This window comes from Acomys minous (assembly GCF_964271855.1).
Source record: "Acomys minous genome assembly, chromosome: 6".
NCBI lineage: Eukaryota > Metazoa > Chordata > Mammalia > Rodentia > Muridae > Acomys > Acomys minous.
Genome location: NC_140487.1, coordinates 60,204,469 through 60,222,561, shown reverse-complemented (window position 1 = coordinate 60,222,561; position 18,093 = coordinate 60,204,469). Strand labels below are relative to the sequence as shown.

The following is an 18,093-nucleotide window of genomic DNA, read 5'->3' as shown; positions in this document are numbered from 1 at the left end:
GGAGGGGTGCTACTCACTGGCTTGCTCCCCATGGCTTGCTCAGCCTGATTTTTTATAAAACCCAAGACCACCAGCCTAGAGATGGCAACACCCACAATGTGCTGGGCCCTCCCCCATCAAACATGAATTAAGAAAATGCCCTACAGGCTTACCTATAGCTCGAGCTTATGGAGGCATCTTCTCAACTGAGCCTCTCTCCTCTGATGACTCCAGCTTGTGTCAAGTTGACATAAAACTAGCCAGCACAACCGCTGAGCTACATCCCCAGCCCTTGACCTGTTTTCAAACAGACATCTCATTTTAGTGCAATCAAGTTTAATACTAATTTCTGCTGTGATTTTTTTTTTTCCTCCTGGCCCTAAGCCCAGAATAAAGACTTGTGAGACCTAAACTGTGTTTACAAATACCTAGGCCATATAGCTAGGCTCTTCTCTGACTAGCTCATAACTTAAAATAATACATTTCTACTAATCTGCATTCTGCCACGTGGCTGGTTACCTCTGCTCAGGTGCCATGCATATGTCCTCCTCACATCTTCCCGGATAAATCTCTGTGCCTGGCTCCATCCCAGAATCCTTTCTGCCTACCTGATGTCCCACCTTCTATTCTACCCTTTTCTATAGGCCATAGGTTTAAAATATATATATGTGTGTATATATATATATTTTTTTTTTATTGATAGGCAATGCTTCCATACCTTCACAAGAGATTCCTTTCTACAAATTTCCATCCATTTAGCAGTTGGACGGCTCAGAGCTTTTCAGCAGATGTGGATTTCTGGTTACAGCCACCCACCTGTCCCATGTACTCACCTGTCACAAGTACCTGGCTGTTCCAACGGTGCTGAGCCTACAGATGGTGGTCATCTTCCCATAGAGAAAAGGGCTTGGTTCTGTTTGGTTCTTCATGGCTTTTGGGATGGACCCCAGGGCCTGGTGCACACTAGGCAGGTACTCTAGCTGAGTTCTGCCTACAGCCTGCTTCGCTTTCAGCACTTCCTGTTAGTCTTTCATTTTGGATTCACTCATTTAGAGCCGTCTTGTTTGTCACTCTGCAGAATACCCAGCTGCCCCCGTGTTTCCATGTTCTGCATTCTGCTTTCTCACTTTGATCATGTTTGATTGTTTGATGACGTCTCTTGCTTCCTGCCAACAAAACATCTAGAGATCTAATTTACATTTGAGATAGAGTCTCTCTCTCTCTCTCTCTCTCTCTCTCTCTCTCTCTCTCTCTCTCTCTCTCTCTTTCTCAGACAGGGTTTCTCTGTGTAGCCTTGGCTGTGCTGCACTCACTTTGTAGACCAGGCTGGCCTTGAACTCACAGCGATCCGCCTGCCTCTGCCTCCCAAGTGCTGGGATTAAATGCTCCATCACCACCCAGCCTAATTTACATTTAACTGTTAAGAAACTAAAATTTGTCACTGGGCATGGTGGTGTATGCCTGTAATCCTAGGACTCAGAAGGCTGAGGGAGAAGGATCAAAGGTTTGAAAGGCTGCCGGGCAGTGGTGGTGCACGCCTCTAATCCCAGCACTCAGGAAGCAGAGGCAAGGCAGAGCGCTGTGAATTCGAGGCCAGCCTGGTCTACAAAGGGAGTCCAGGACAGTCAAGGCTACACAAAGAAACCCTGTCTGAAAAAACAACAAACAAACAAACAAAACAAAACAAAACAAAAGGTTTGAAAGGCCAACCCGAGACTGTGAAAGAAAGTGTGGTAGTGTATGCCTGTAATCCCAGTGCTCGGGGGATGAGAGGTAGGTGGATCTCTGCGAGTTTGAGGCTAGCCTGGTCTACAGAGTAAGTTCCAGGACAGCCAGGGATACACAGAGAATCTCTGTCTCAAAAAAAAAAAAAAAAAAGAAAAGAAAAGAAAAGAAAAAGAAAAAAGAAAAAGCTCAGCCTGGCTCTTTCTGTTACAACTATCCATCCCACTCCCTTCTCTCTTTTCTTCTCTTACCTGGCTCTGACCTAGACTTTTTGTTTCCTTTTGGTCTGGTTTGGTTGGTTTGGTTGTTTGAGACAGGGTCTCCTGATTTTCAGGCTGGCCCCAATTTCACTGTATAGCTGAAGATGACATTGAACTTCACTCCTCCTGCCTTACCTCCTAGGTGCTAAGACTAGGCATGCCCCGCCACACCGGGTTTGTGTCATGCAGGGGGATTGAACCCAGTACTTCGTGCATACTGGACAAACACTCCCCAGCGTCCCCAGCCCCTTAGCCGAACCTAGGACTTTCACTAGTAAAGAAGATAATGTGTGCTAAGCTGTTAGGTCATTTACTTCAGGTGAGCAGTGCCTACCCCTGAACAAGTTTTGTTTTTGTTTTTGTTGTTGTTGTTTGTTTGTTTTTGGTTTTCCAAGACAGAGTTTCTCTGTGTAGCTCTGGCTGGCCTGGCACTCACTCTGGCCTCGAACTCACAGAGATCTGCTTGCCTCTGGCTCCAGAGAGCTTTGTCTAGTAGGTAAGTAGGGATGTTAGGGTCACCACGGGGAAGCCAGAGGGCCGCCTCTCCAGAGCTGCTCACAGGACTGTGCCTTCAGGGTAGGGCAGCCTGGAGCTAGAGGGCAAGGAACAAGCCAGGGCCACAGTACTTCTTTTAGATCTGAATTTGGGGTGGACCCTGCCACCTTGGCAGTGAGAGTAGCCAGAAAGGATCAGAAGTCTTTATTGTCTTGAGGTTCTTCAGGTCAGAAGGCCATGTGAGCTCAACTGGCTTCCCTATTTGCTTCTCATGGGCCCAGAAGCAAGGTACTGGCCCTAGAGGCTCCGCCTCAGAGGACCCGAGGAGGAAGGGCCGCAGGCTCATTCTCCTGGTGGCAGAGTCCTTTGTGTGGAACTGAGGAGTTGGTTTTTCTTGGTGGCCATTAGCCAAGCAGCACCCTCAGCTGTTCCTCTGACCAGCCCCACAGCCACAGGGAGAAGGGTGGTAGTACAGCTCCCATCTTCCCTGTAGCAGGGGGAGGGGCTCATGGTCATTTCACAGCTGCCCCCACCCCCCTTACCCCCCACTCCCCCACTAACCCCCCCCATAAATATCTCTTAGCAAACACCTAGCTTCCTGAGCTTTTCGGCGGCAGCTCTTTGGCTCCTTCGCCTTTGGCTTTCTGCGTTTGTGCCATGACCCTGCTTTAGAATGGCAGGTGACCTGTACCTGTTTTTAAAAATTAGTTAATTGATAACTTTGTACACTATATTTTGATTATATTCACCTTTCTCCCTAACTTCTTCCAGATTGACACCCTCTTTCTTACCCAAGCAACTTTGTGTTGTTAAAAAAAAAATCAAACAAAACCTCACTGAGTCTAATTTATGCTCTTAGATGTATGGTCTTTCACTTGAGTGCGGTCAGCCTACTGGGGCTACACCTCCCCTTTTTCCAGCTGTCATCAATTGCGTCCGCCTCACCTCCCAGTGCTTGGCTCTTTGTCTGCCTTGAGTTTGCTCGGGTTGTGAGCGTGCTGTCACACCATTCTTTAGTTCATATGTGCAGCTGCCCTGTTGTGTCCGGAGAACGGTGGCTCTTCCAATCTTCCCTCCCTTTCTTCTGCACTGATCCCTGAGCCCTGGGAGGGGGTGTGGGCTATAGGTGTGTCCCACTTAGGGCTGAGCACTCCACAGCACTTGACCAGCTGTGGGTCTCCTGTATCACCATCTACTGAAGAAAGAGGCTTCTCTGATGAGCGTTGAGAGATGCGCTAATCTATGGGCATTTTGAGAAGTCATTAGCAGTTTGTTAAATACTCTGTTCTCCCCTAGGGCCTGTGATGCATCTAGCCACAGGTTCCTGGCCTCAGTAATGGTGTCAGGTGTAGAGTCTGTCTTACGAAGTACTGTTAAACCTAGTCAGAAAGTGGTTGGTTACTCCCACGACATTTATTTGTCTTGCTATTGCACCAGTGGGCATGTCTTGCCAAGCTAGATGCTACTGTACATTGCAGGGTTCACAATGGGTACAACTGGTGATCACCCACACATAGCACCTTCCAGCGCTGAGTGCTAACCAGTAGGGAAGGATACAGCTTCCGGGTCAGCAGCACCAGCTTGTTTTCTCCATGTTCGATGACCCAAGTACGTGATGTATTCAGCAGTAGGGTCTCACTGTCACGTTCTGGAGGGCAGTCAGATTGTTGGCAATGTTCTGTGATAGCTGGGGGGCAGGGGGTCTATGGTACCTCACTGGCTAACTCCAAAAGAAGAACCCCAAATCGAGCACTGGGTTTTTATCTGTCATCCTATGGTGTCTAGTGGGGGCCTTGCTGCCCTGGTAGAAGCAACACAACTCCATTTCAACCCCTTTAGAATTCTATTTTATTTATTTAGAATTTATTCTCTATGCGTGCATGTATGCGGGTGTGTGCCTGCCAGTCAGAGGACAGCTTGAGGGGGTTTGCTCCTCTCAGCCCACTTATATAGGTCTCAGGAACTGAGCCCAGGGTATCATGCTTGGGGACAAGCATCTGCTGAGCCATCTTCCTGGCCCTGGGCCTCATATTTGGTGACTTCAGTCCAAATAGCACCGTGTTGCATGTGTTCACTGCTCTTCCTGGTTTAATTTTAGATGTTCCCTAGTGATTCCTACTGTGGAAGATGAAGACATAGTCTCTTACGCCACCCAGGCCCACTCCTCTCCCTCACATCCTCTCAGAACAGGTAGAGCACGCTTTTATGGTTACGTCACCGTAAGTCATCTGTCTAATTGTGCTTGTGTGTGATTTACTGCTGAGAGCTGCACTGTGCTGTGTCCTTCCCGGTAGAATCTTTTCATCCTGGAAATGGGATTTTTTCAAAATTTGGGTAGTTTTTTGGTATTCTCTTGATTCGTCCCAAACTCTCCAGTGGTGCTAAGAAACTCCTCTGATGTCTTTCCCTGTGGTCAAACACCTGAGGCCTGTTGGCTTCATTCGTCATCTGAGCACTTTCCTCTTGGGCCTCCTTGCTCCATCTAAACCAATTACCAAACTAGTTACTTGGCCTGTCACATAGCTGTGGCTTAGTCTCCTTCATCACTTCGTCACCTTCCTGCTTCCTGGGTCTGTCCCTTCTGTGGACATTTTACTGGACACATCTTCTAGTAGCCTCCTAACCAATGCTAGATGCAAAAGCTTCTGTGTTCTTTTGTTTTTCTTTTTGAGACAGGGTTTCTCTGTGTCACAGCCCTGGCTGTCCTGGACTCTTTGTAGACCAGGCTGGCCTCGAGCTCACAGAGATCCGCCTGCCTCTGGACACTGCAGATATGCAGGCACCGTCATGGTACCTACACGATTGAGTGATGCTTTGGTGGGTGCGAAATTCCAGATAGAAACCATGTCCTAGGCTGGCTGGGTCCCAAGCTGAAAGTGTTGGTCTGGTGGTGCTGCAGAGAAACGGAGTACTCCGCTCGTTCCTAAGCCTTTGGCCGCGATGTATCCTTTCTCCTTTGAGAGCTTTTAAAATCTGTCCCAGCAGAGGCTGGAAAGACAGCTCAGCACTTCGGAGACTCAGCTGCTTTTGCAGAGGCCTCACATCTGGCACTCACAACTGCCTATAGCTCCAGCCCGGCACCTGACGCCTCTGGTCACTCATGCACACACATTCCAACCCAGCCATGCGCATAACGAAAAGTAAAACTTCCTTTTGACATTGTATTCCAGTGTACTGAAGCATTTCCTGCTGTGCCTGCAGTGGGTCTTGTTACTGTGTGTCTGTGGCTCCCCTGCCACCTTTGTAGCTAGGGACAATGTCCTGCAGTTTCCTCAGTGACTGCTTCTCTCTTCTTTTTTCCCCCTCAGAACTCTTTTGTTAATCACATACTTCCTAGACTTGGACTCTGGTTTATTTTTCTCACTTTCTGCTTTTTTTTTTTTTTAATAACTTTCAGGCAGATATCTTCATTTTATTTGCCAACAATTCAGGGCTTTGTTTTATTTTGGATTTTTCTGTTTTTGCAATTGTTTCTGAGCCTGCTTTCTTCTTGCCTTTAGCACCATCATGGCTTTCTTACCGTCAGTGTTAATTCTTTTTCTTGAAGTCCTTTTTTAAGAAAAAAAAATTGGTGGGCTGAATAGATGCTCAGTGGTTAAGAGCACTGCCTGTTCTTCCAAAGGTCCTGAGTTCAATTCCCAGCAACTCCATGGTGGCTCACAGCCATCTACAATGAGATCTTGTGCCCTCTTCTGGTGTGCAGGCAGAACACTGTATAATTAATAAATAAATAACTTAAAAAAAAAAAAAGAAGAAATTGAGGGGCTGAAGAGAGGGCTCAGGATTAAGAATACTGGCTGCTCTTCCAGAGGGCTGGGTTTGATTCCCGGCACCCATGTGGTGGCTCACATTTCTGTAACTCCAGTCCTAAGGCCTCTGAGGACGCCAGGTGTACACGTGGTGTACAGACAAGCATGTAGACGAAGCACCCTTAGGCATACAACTTTGATTTATGTGTATGTTTGTGCATGTCTGCCATGTGTGCAGCGGTACTCACAGAGATCAGAAGAGGTTCACATCTCTGGGAGCTGGACTTAGGGGCAGTTGTAAGCTGCCAGCGTGGGTTCTGGAAACCGAATGTGGTCCTCTAGAGGAGCAGGGAGCCATCCTAAGTGTTGAGCCCTATCACAGTCCCCCAGTATTAGTTCTTAGTTCCTGTCTTACGCTTCCATTTGCTCCCTGTGGTGTCTCTAGACCTTCTAGTACTTTTCTAGTACTTCTAGATTTTTCTAGTACTTTCTGTTTTCATATGGGAGGTTTTTCTTAAACCATTGTTTTCTAAATTTATTCCTATTTAAAAACAAAACCTCGCTGGGTGTGGTAGCACACACCTTTAATCCGATCACTCTAAGAGGCAGAGGCAGGCTGATCTCTGTGAGTTTGAGGCCAGCTTAGTCTTCTACATAGTGAATTGCAGGACAGCCACGGCTATATAGACTCTATTTCAAAATAAATAGTAATAATAATAGCTAATAATAGTAAATCAAATAAAAAGAAAAGCAAAGCCTTAAAAGCCAACAGGAAACACTCTACAAGACTGGAATAATTGAAGGACAGGTGACACTGTAAGAACCAGCTGTAGGGGCTGGAGAGATGGCTCAGTGGTTAAGAGCGCCGCCTGCTCTTTCAGAGGTCCTGAGTTCAATTCCCAGAAACCACATGGTGGCTCACAGCCATCTATAATGTGATCTGATACCCTCTTCTGCGGATAAAGCACTCATATGCAATAAATAAAATAAATAAATCTTTTTTAAAAAAAACCAGCTGTAACTTGAGTGTGTCATAGAAGAGACTAAAAAGTCAGTATACATTAGTGTTTGGAGGGAAAGAGATGACAGTTTCAGCTCTGTGCACGCGTGTAGGTGCATGCGTACACGTACACACACACACACACACACCACCATACCTTTCAGTCACTGGTATAGAAAGTCCAAGCCCATCCAGGGTGCTCGATGTCTAACCGCGCACCCCTGAGCCTATGAATGAAAAAACTTTGCTTTCAGCACCACTCTCCTTCGCTTTTCAGGTCCTGGGGCCTGGAGCTTCTCTTGGAAGCTTTTCCAGTGTACTCAGTCTCTCTTCTCCTTCCCCTGACATGGGGCTGTTTCCTGGGTTCCTGGGAGAGCCAGCCACAGGGGCCTTCTAGGTCTGTGAGCGAGCATTGGTCATGTCTCTGCTGTTTATTCCTGACCCACTGATGACCCCTGACACTCCACCTCAGTCTCACCCACTGATGACCCCTGACTCTCCACCTCAGTCTCACCCACTGATGACCCCTGACTCTCCACCCCAGTCTCACCCACTGATGACCCCTGACTCTCCACCCCAGTCTCACCCACTGATGACCCCCTGACTCTCCACCCCAGTCTCACCCACTGATGACCCCCTGACTCTCCACCCCAGTCTCACCCACTGATGACCCCCTGACTCTCCACCCCAGTCTCACCCACTGATGACCCCTGACTCTCCACCCCAGTCTCACCCACTGATGACCCCTGACTCTCCACCCCAGTCTCACCCACTGATGACCCCTGACTTTCCACCTCAGTCTCACCCACTGATGACCCCTGAATCCCACCCTAGTCTTACCCACTGATGACCCCTGACTCTCTACCTCAGTCTCACCCACTGATGACCCCTAGCCCCCACCCCAGTCTCGCCCACTGATGACCCCCTGACACCCCATCCCAGTCTTGCCCACTGATGACCCCCTGACACCCCATCCCAGTCTTGCCCACTGATGACCCCCGGCCCCCACCCTAGTCTTGCCCACCAGGGCTGTGATTCTGAATTAGCCTGGTGTTCTGGGCTGCAGGCCCCCTGGCCTTCCCTTGTGGTGCAGTCCTATGAATCTTCTGTCTCCTGCTGTGTCTAACACAGTGGTGCTCTGGCCTGTGCCTTTACTTAGTCCTTCACCTTCCTTTTAAAGCCATTCAAGGACCCCCCCCTCCCACTCAGCCTGCCACATTGTAATCGTTTACCTACTTAGTTGTTATTAAAAGTAAACATGTAGATACACACAAATATCCATGTGCATATGAATATTCAAGTGATCCAAAAGATAAACACCCCTTCAGTAGTTCCTCCCAGAAGCATGCAAAACTACTAGTTACTTCTTATTTGTTTGTTTGTTTATTTATTTCATTTTTGTCTCTGTGTTACTTTGGCTGTCCTGGACTCACTTTGTAAACCAGGCTGGCCTCGAACTCACAGAAGTCCACCTTGCCAGGGCCACTAGTTACTTCTATGTGTTTTAAACATTGTGTGTGTGTTTGTATGTGTGTATGTGTGTGTGTATATGTATGTATATGTATGTGTATGTATGTGTATGTGTGTGTATGTATGTGTGTATGTGTGTGTGTATATGTATGTGTGTGTGTGTATGTGTATGTGTGGGTGAAGGCACATGCATGCCATGGCATGTATGTACAGGTCAGAGAACAACTTGTGGGAATATTTTCTCTTCTGCCACCCTATGGTTGCTGGGGAGTTTGAACTCAGGTCATCAAGTGTAGTGGCAAGCGCCTTTACCTGCTCATCTACCTTGCTGACCCTTGTTTGCACACCCTCGCAGATGTGCAAAAGCATGCAAGGAGATAGTAACGGACTTTACGTTAAAGAAGAAAGCATTTGTAAAGTGAAGTAAGAAGTAGTGCATAACGCTCCTGATCATGTCTCAGGCCCCATTGCAAATGGTAGACATTGACAGAAGCTTTTCACTCAAATCTATCAGCCAGCCCCTGAAGGAAAGCCGCTGAGGGTATATGGGGTGGGCGCAAGCACAGCCAGCTGCTTTGGCAACTTCGGCCTCTTGCGTAGGCCTTTGTATTGCAACCCTGCATCTTCCTCCTTTTCTTTTATTCTCTGTTTCAACCCCTTCCCCCCCCCCCCCCCCCCCAGCCCTGACTCTTTCTAGAAGCATCTCACTGGCTCCTGGTTCCCATGCCTGGCTGCAGGAGTAGTCCTTTACCAAGGACAGAACCCCGTCGTGCCTGTACACTGCAGGGTCAGATCTAGCTTATGGGCGGGCCACGGGCTCTGCCAGCCCACTGTTAGTCTGACTCTTCATTTCTGCAACAGAGCCTCCCGCTGCCAAGCCAGACCTGATCACAAAACTGGAACGGAGAGCTGCACCCTGGATCAGGGACCCCAATGGGCTAACATCCGGGAAAAGTCCCCCCCTAGGTGAGTAAAGCTCCGTCAAGGTCTGGACACATGTAGCTAGGAGAAGCCACACAACCCAAGTGCAGCCACACTTATGCTGGACCTCTTGTGTTACGAGGCCACAGGCAGACAAAGATGAGTAAGGAACTAGCCGTACCTGAGATTATAGAACTGTGCAGGCCACCGGGACAGTAGAGAAGTAATCAGGTCCTCAACTGAGCAGAAGCGCTTGCTGATGGGATCGTGGCAGAGCTGATGTGGGGAGACACCCAGGAGACACTGGAGAAGAGCAGTGGGGGCACCCCCCCCCCCACCTCTCTGAGAGCTGCTCTCCTCTCCTTCTCTCCTGGAGAGCAGTGACAGCTCTGTGGCCCATGAGAACTACATGTTTTCACACCCCAGGCCTAACTCACTGGCCAGGAGCCACTCTGTGAGTCTTAATGTCCTTTCTGAGGCTCACGAGAAAATGAAGGTGCTTGGGTTGAACCTCACTTGTCTGTGAAGCCTCATGAGAAGGCTGAAGTTGCCTGTTGTTGGTCTGCCTCTTCTTCAGGGAGCCAGGCTGGCCTTCACACTCGCTGGGGAGGGCCCGTAGAGGCCAGCCGCGATCTCCACAAGGAGGGAGTGTGTTCAGCTTCCCTGCTTTGCACAAGGGACACACTTACTTGATGCAGATGTCTTAGCTGGTACCACAGAGCTTGGAACCAAAAAACCAAGTGTAATTTAATTTCTTCAAAGGGAAAAAGAAGACAGCGGCAGTAAGAGAAGCCAACATCAAAACCCAGGCTTCAGCTACAGATTCCATCTTACTCCCAGCCCCTGTGGAGACACGGAGCTCGCACCGCCCTCCCAGCACGTGTGAGGGAGAAGTAGACAGACCTGGGAACGTCAAGAGGACATACAGACCCCGTTCCATTCAGAGGTCATGGTTTAGGCAGTTTCCCTGGCTAATCATGGACTCCATAGAGACCAAGCTGTTCTGCTCTGTTTGCAAAGAAAGACCAACTCTCCACGACAAGGCCTCCCGCCTGGTCCAAGGTTACTCTGGGCCCTTCAAAGTGGAAACTTTAAAATACCATGAGGTCAGCAAGGCGCACAAGCTGTGTGTCAACACCGTGGAGGTCAGGGGCGACAGCCCTGAGCCTACCCTCAGCCCAGAGATTTCCAGTGACCTCATGGCCAGCATGGAGCACTTCTTCAACGCCGCCTACTCCATCGCCTACCACTCCAGGCCTCTGAATGACTTCGAGAAGGTCCTGCGACTCGTCCAGAACACTGGCACCACACTGTTAGGCAAGTACCGGAATCGCACCGCGTGCACCCAGTTCATCAAGTGTATCTCCGAGACTCTGAAGAAGGAGATCCTAAGAGACGTCCGGAACTCCCCGTGTGTGAGCCTGCTATTGGACAGCTGCACGGACTCCTCCAACCCGGCCTGCGTGGGGATCTACATGCGCTACCTGAAGCAGATGGCGGTGAAGGAGTCATACATCACCCTGGCCCCGCTCTCCCGAGAGACAGTGGACGGGTACTTCGAGACCGTCATCGCCGCCCTGGATGAACTGGATATCCCTTTCCGGAAGCCCGGCTGGGTGGTGGGTCTGGGGACTGACGGGTCTGCCATGCTGAGCTGCAAGGGAGGCCTCGTGGAAAAGTTCCAAGAGATCGTCCCCCGGCTGCTGCCTGTGCACAGCGTGGCCCACCGGCTGCACGTGGCTGTGGTGGACGCCTGTGGGAGCATCGGTCTGGTGAGAAAGTGTGACCGGCACATCCGGACCGTCTTCAAGTTTTACCAGTCCTCCAACAAGAGGCTCAGCGAGCTGCAGGCCGTCGCAGCCCCGCTGGAGCAGGAAATCCTCCGCCTGAAGGACTTGAGTGCTGTCAGGTGGGTGGCCAGCAAAAGGCGCACTCTGAACACGTTCGTCGTGAGCTGGCCCGCCCTGGCTAGGCACCTCCAGAGTGTGGTGGAGGCCGGGGGCCAGAGTGGGCAGAGGGCCAAAGGCATGTTGAAACTGATGAGGGCCTTCCATCTTGTCAAGTTCTGCCACTTCCTTTTGGATTTCCTGAGTATCTACAAGCCCCTGTCTGAGGTATGCCGGAAGGAGCTCGCGCTGGTCACAGAGCTGAATTCTACCCTGGGGCATGCCTATGTGGCACTGGAGAGTCTCCGCCAGCAGGCAGGGCCTAAAGAAGAGGAGTTCAGCGCTGGCTTCCAGGACGGGCGGTTCCATGGCATCTTCCTGGACAGAGTGGAGATGGCAGAGCAGCGGTTCCAGGCAGACCGGGAGAGGACGATCCTGACCGGAGTCGAGTTCCTCCAGCAGAGGTTTGACACAGACCGCCCCACGCAGCTCAAGGCCATGGAGGTGTTAGACACCACGGCCTGGCCTAGTGAGACAGAGCTGGCCTGCTTTGGGAATGATGCCATTCTCAGCCTTGCCAGGTATTTTGAGCTTTCCCTCCCTGTGGGGTACAGCGAGGAAGCGCTGCTGAAGGAGTGGCTGAGCTTGAAAGCAGCTGCCCGGAACCTTCCGTTCTCCGCGCTGTGTAAGAGCGCCCTGACTCAGCGCTGCCGGTTCCCGCTGCTGAGCCAGCTGGTAGCTGTGGTGGTCAGTGTGCCCATCTCTGCCTCCTGCTGCGAACGGGGATTTAAGGCCATGAGCAGGATCAGGACCGACGAGAGGACCAAGCTGTCCAGTGAGGTGCTCAACACACTCATGATGACGGCAGTGAACGGCGTGGCGGTGACAGACTACGACCCCCAGCCAGCCATCCTGTACTGGTACCTGACCTCTTCAGGACGACGCTTCAGCCACACCTATGCCTCTGCCTGCTCCCATGCCAGTAAGTGCAGGAAATCCTTAGTGTGGGAAACAAGAGGGACCCCTTATATCCCTGGTCCCGCAGTTGAGCCAGTCTGAGCAAGTCGAAGGAGGGACCTGTGGAGTATTGCCTAGGGCTCGAGAGACACACCTACTTCTGTCTATTGTAGTGCTGGGGCCATCAGTCTCCCCTCAGAGCCTCAGTCACCCCAATATTCAGGGCCACTGCCAAGGACCACAGGCTCAGAGGAAACACACACACACACACACACACACACACACACACACACACACACACACAACAGTAGCAGCAGGAAGGTGACCAGCTGGAAAAGGGGAACGGGACAAACCCTCTCTGTCCCTGCTGAGCAGGGTGGAGAACTCTCAGGAGTGGCGGGCTTTGGTCTCCATAGGGACTGAAGGAAGCAGGAGATGTGTGTCCCCAGTTCTTCCCCGCAGAGCCACTTGCAGGGAAGAACTGGAGACAGAAGATCTGTCCCGGAAGAATATGTGACTCAGCTAGACCTGGCGCAGGGTCAGGACAGCAGGCACACGTAAAGAACCTGCAAACCCCGGAGTCGTCATATTCCCCCACCCCCACCCCCAACCCCCGTTCTCGGTCTAGCGCCCCTGCCAGCCAGTGTCCCGTGACTGATCTAGGAGTGAGTGAGCACACAGCATCCGAGCGGTAGGGCACACGGTGCGAAGATGAAGCCCGCTGCTGGAAATGAAATCCAAGGGCTGGAGACGACCGGCAGGGATGGTGTCGGGTTCTAAGCTGGAGTGGGTTGACTTTGAGCCAGGCAGCGGGGGTTTCTGGAGAGAAGAGAGCAGTCAGGGTCAGGGTGGCTATGAAGAAAGTGGTGTGGAGAGGTGTCTCACCTGGGAGTCCCTGGAACAGGGGAGCCTGAAAACAGACGGGGAGCCTTCTGCTAGCCGCCAGCCCGAGGGTGCGGTGGGCAAAGCACTGATAGCCCAATGGGAAACTCCCCTCTCCTCCAGTCCCCATGGAGACCAAAGCCCGTCATTCCTGAGGGTTCTCCACACAGCTCAGCAGGGACAGAGAGGGTTTGTCCCTTACCACTTTTCCAGCCGGTCACCTTCCTACTGCTCCCACTCTTATGGCCTTGATGGCCCTGGCACCACAGTGGACAGGATGTAGATGTGCCTACTTCTCTGTGATAGCCAAGGGGGACCTCAGAGTCTGAGCCCTGCACAGGGGTGAGGGAGGAAAAGCTGCCAGCAATGCTTGGGGCAAGCGGTCCTCTCCATGGGGCTGAGGAGAGTGGCACCGCAAGGAAGCAAATGGGAACACTAGCAGGCTGTGTGTGACATTGCCACCACCCCAGCCTATGGACATTCAAAGCCCCATAACTCTCTGCAGTGGGCTCCTGTGCAATGGATGTTTGCAGGTCCCTGGCCTCTAATTCATAAATTCCCTTCTGGAATACCAGTATGTGGCAACCAAAGGGACCTCCAGACTGTCCAGATGCCACCTAGGACAAAGCCCCCCCATCCCAATCCTGGGGAGTGCGATTGGGAGGGGGGCGACCAAGCAGAACAGACAGGTGAGTAGTGCAGGATCCAGGGCTGACCAGCATGGCCGGTTCTGAATGTTGCCTTTACCACACCTAGACGCGGGGCGAGGGAAGGCACTCAGCTCCACTCGGTGTACTTAACCATTTTCTCCTCCACAGATACAGGGCTCAGGAAGGAGGGAATGGTAGCACTTCGTAAGGAGGATTCTGTGACCCCGAAGACATCCATCACACCGTCTGGGGAGCTGCGAGGTTTAGAAGGATCACATGGTGAAGGTTCCTGCACCATCTCAAAGGCTCCGTAATCCCGAAGACAAGTGGCCTGGACAAGGCTTTGGGAGCCCCTTGATTATGGAGAGAGGCTCTCCGAAGAGCCTGTGCTGCCTTGGTAGAATACCTTATGGGCTGAGAATGTGGACAGTGACAAAGGGTTGAGCGGACATCCCCAAGGAGGAAGGCCCTCAAGGAGCCTCAGTGCCTCCCAGAGCAACAGCATGCCAGAGAGGCACTTAGCTCAAGTGTGTTTCACCCTAAGAATCCTGCCATGAGAGTTTACCCCACACATTCTAGGGGCGGAGGACTTTGCAGAAGTGGGAAGTGGGGGTGTCAGGTAAAAGGAGCACCCCAGCTCTCTGCATCCCTGGCACAATGGGAGGTAGCCTATGAGGAAGGCCCTTTGGCCTGCTGTAGAAGCTTCAGCCATTGGCCATTCGGGACCACTGCCGAGGGTCATGCAGTAGACTCAAGGAGACCCTGCCCCTCAGTGCCTTTAGCATGAAACAGACCAACATCCTTTGCACAGAGCATCTGAGAAAGGTAGTCTCATCACAGCTCCTCCAAAGCGAGACAAGCTTCCTCTGAAGGGAGCCTGGTATTCCCTCCCGACCCCTGAACTGCTGTGGTACCAGAAACAGTTTCTTGAGGCATGCATGAGAGGTGGGAAGAGGGAGGCCTGGTGTCAAGGCCTTCTGCACAGTGTGCCTATGGTTAATCCCTTCCTCTCTCTCTCTTTTTTTCCCTCTGAGATAGGGTTTCTCTGTGTAGCCTTGGCTGTCCTGGACTCGCTTTGTAGACCAGGCTGCCCTTGAACTCACAGCGACCTACCTGCCTCTGCCTCCCGAGTGCTGGGATTAAAGGCGTGCGCCACCACGCCTGGCTCCTTCGTCTTTTCTGAGCCTCAGTTTCACTCCTCATTGCTTGCCACAGGGAATTCGAGTGCTGTTGGCTCCCTGTAGCTATAGCCGTACTCAGTGGGAGCCTCGAAGGCCTGGAAAGACGGGCTTGTCTAGAGCACTTAGCCGTTCCTGCCCTCCACTTGTCCTTAGTGATGAAGCTACCCTATCAGCTTTGCCACTAGAGTCCTGCTGCAGGTGGGAGTGCTGTCCTCACGTGATGGCCACGGGACACGTGTGTCCGTCCTGCAGAACCCCCTGAAGACTGCGCAGAAGCACCACGACTTGTTCAATGCTCCTGATCCTGGACCCCAGCAGCTGTAGTTTCTCAGAAGCTTCCCCAGGACCTTCATGGATGTCCTCTGGCTTCATAGCCACTTCCGTCCTCGTAGAAGGCCCTCCAGTAAAGCTAGGTCTTTGTGCCTTCCCCACTTTCCCTTTCCTTGTGACTTGAAGCTCTGTCCCTTCCAGGGCAGCCTGGCCTTGCAGGCTCAGTGGTTGCCTGTTTGGTTGGGAGGACCTGTCCAGGTTCTGCCTTCTTTGGCTCCAGGTTGGAGAATTGCCCCATGAAGGGCTCCTTGCCTCTGTCTCGCGCTCATTTTGAAGGGTAGGAGCCTTGGTTGCTGCCCATCTGCTGCAGGCGCCTCCTCTGTGCCCTAAGCACACAGCTTCTGACTGAGTCACGTACCCTCTCCTTCCAGCAGGTGCTGAAAACCCCAGATTCTGCACCCAAGTGCCTCAGTGTTATGCAGACCCGTGGCTCTCTCCTCAGCGTTTAGCCTCGGTGTGGAGTGTACTATTTTCCTCACTCAAGAAAGTCCCTCATCCAGCCTGGGGGCTTGCAGGAAAAGAGCAGACAGGCGTTTGGCTCTAGATCTAGGAGGTGGCCCAGGCAGTCTTAGAGTGCAGGGATTTGCCAGGTCAGGGGTGAGGTATAGGTCTCCATCTACATGGCTCCAGCAAGCGCCTCCCCACGGCAGCTTTAAAAACCCCCTCAGCAAGATGCCAGTCCTGTGAATGATGGAGGCATGGTTTCTGGAATGAGGTTTGGGGAACTCAGGTGGCTACGAGGTGGGGCAGCACCCTGCCCTCCCCACACCAGCACCATGACGTCACCTGATGTGGAGCAGGCTGTATTCTAGGCTAAGTCTGCCCAGAAACACTTCGTGGTTGTAATGCACAGAGCAGGCTATTTAGCCTGGGTGTTTGCCTACTCAAGGAGTTTTTGTTTTTGTTTCTGACTGGAGCAAGTACTCCCTAGTGCCCCTTTACCAGCTCAAGACAAGGAAGCCGCATTCTTGTTTAGGCCCTCTAGGTGGGCACGTGGTGAGCGCTGCTGTCACCTGGCAGCCTTTGTGCTCAGGCTCCTGCTGTGCCCCTAGGGGTGGCTGCATTTCATAGGGCACATCTGGTTTTGCCTTGGGAAAACAGGCTTTGGGAGATGGAGGAGGCACTGCCACTGTGGCCTCAGCCTTGGCCTCTCTCCTTCCCAGCATTTTTACATGCTAGACCCCCCCCCCCACCCCACTCCACCTGTCTGTCTCTATGTAGCCTCGCCTGCCCTGCAACTTACTGTGTAGGCAAGGCTGGCCTTGAACTCATAGAGATCCATGTGCCTCTGACTCCTACCTGTTCTCCTTGTATGTTTCCTGCAGTTATCCCTCCCCTTCCCTGATAACTGGTGCCTGCTGGACTGCTGTTCTAAGTAGCCAGCATTGTATTCAGCACTTTGATTTCAGTAGCGATAGAGACTTGGGGGAGTGAGGAACCTCAGCCCCTGGCCAGCTGGCCACAGTAGAGTGTAGCCATCTCCAGACCTTGTACCCACTACAAAGGGCAAGTGCGGTGTGCTAAGTGGTCAGGACAGTATGGAGGTCACCAGTTCCCTCAGACTGGCATCCGTGTAGCCAGGAACAAAGATGGCTGGTCCAGGATGCTCCGGGCTCCTGGTTTGAAGGATATACAAACTAAGTTAAAAACCACGTTCCAAGGGAGGGACGAATGGGTAGATACAAGGGACGGGATAACAATTGAGATGTAATCTGAATAAATAAATAAATAAAATTTTAAAAAAGGAAAAAAGCCCCACCATGTTCCAGTCTTAACTTCTGCTATTTGAGTAAAGCAGGTTTGACTTTATCGCTGTCTTTATGTTTCCTCCTTTGAGTCCTGAGTGAGCCAAGAAGTTTTTACCCATGAGTGTGAGAAGATGGAAATGAGAGTGAAGCTCACCCTGAGGGTTAGAATCAAGTGTGTTCCATGCTCACTACTCTTCAGCACACTATAGCTATCAAAGGACTTCATGTCAAAGCCAGACTTCCAAGTCTCCCATTTCCACCAGCGAGGGCCAAAGCCATGTGACCACCCAACAGAATTCCCAAGGACCATTTCAGGGTGTCCTCTGTAGCTCTGCTCAGTGGTCAGGTGTCCCCCACCAGCTCTCCTGGCAGGAGGGAGCATAGTGGCACAGATGATGGGATACCACCAAACCTCTGGCCGGGAAACTCAGCCGTGTCGCATCTGCACGCACCTGTGTAGGTTTCAGCGGTACTAAAGAGCTACTGGAAGCAGCAGCACGCGTGACTGTTTCTGGGCCAGAGCTGTGCAGCTACAGTTAGGAGAGGCAGCCCACAGTGGTGCTGGGGAGTCCTCCTTGGCCTTCAAGGGGGCAGGTGGGTGTACTCTAGGAACAGTTTGCCACAGGCAGTCTCCACTGGGGTGGGCCTTGCGTTTTCTTAGCAAGCTCTCAGGGAAGGTGGCGCCTGGCAGGTAGCAAGGTAGCCTCTGGTGAGTGTGGTAAGCTGAGGCCTGGGGGCCTTCTGTACCTCTGCCTTCTCCCAAGTATGAGACGCAGCCACCTGATGCGTCACACCTTCCAGGTGTCATAGCCTCTGTTGCCAGGGACTCTGAGACAGAACCTCTGCAGTGTGGGTCTTCC

The 18,093-nt window shown here is 51.7% G+C and overlaps 1 protein-coding gene across 2 annotated transcripts in view; it reads left to right on the top strand.

Moving 5' to 3' along the window:
• The window catches only part of ZNF862 (zinc finger protein 862), a 37,635-nt gene extending 20,341 nt beyond the window's left edge, over positions 1-17,294 (top strand). For both annotated transcript variants that reach the window (XM_084785510.1, XM_084785511.1), the window contains exons 6-8: positions 9,540-9,644; positions 10,362-12,467; positions 14,143-17,294. In XM_084785510.1, the coding sequence (XP_084641636.1) occupies positions 9,540-9,644; positions 10,362-12,467; positions 14,143-14,288 (2,357 nt within the window). In that variant the 3' untranslated portion in view covers positions 14,289-17,294. The remainder of the gene's footprint in view (positions 1-9,539; positions 9,645-10,361; positions 12,468-14,142) is intronic.
• The last annotated feature ends 799 nt before the right edge of the window (positions 17,295-18,093 follow it).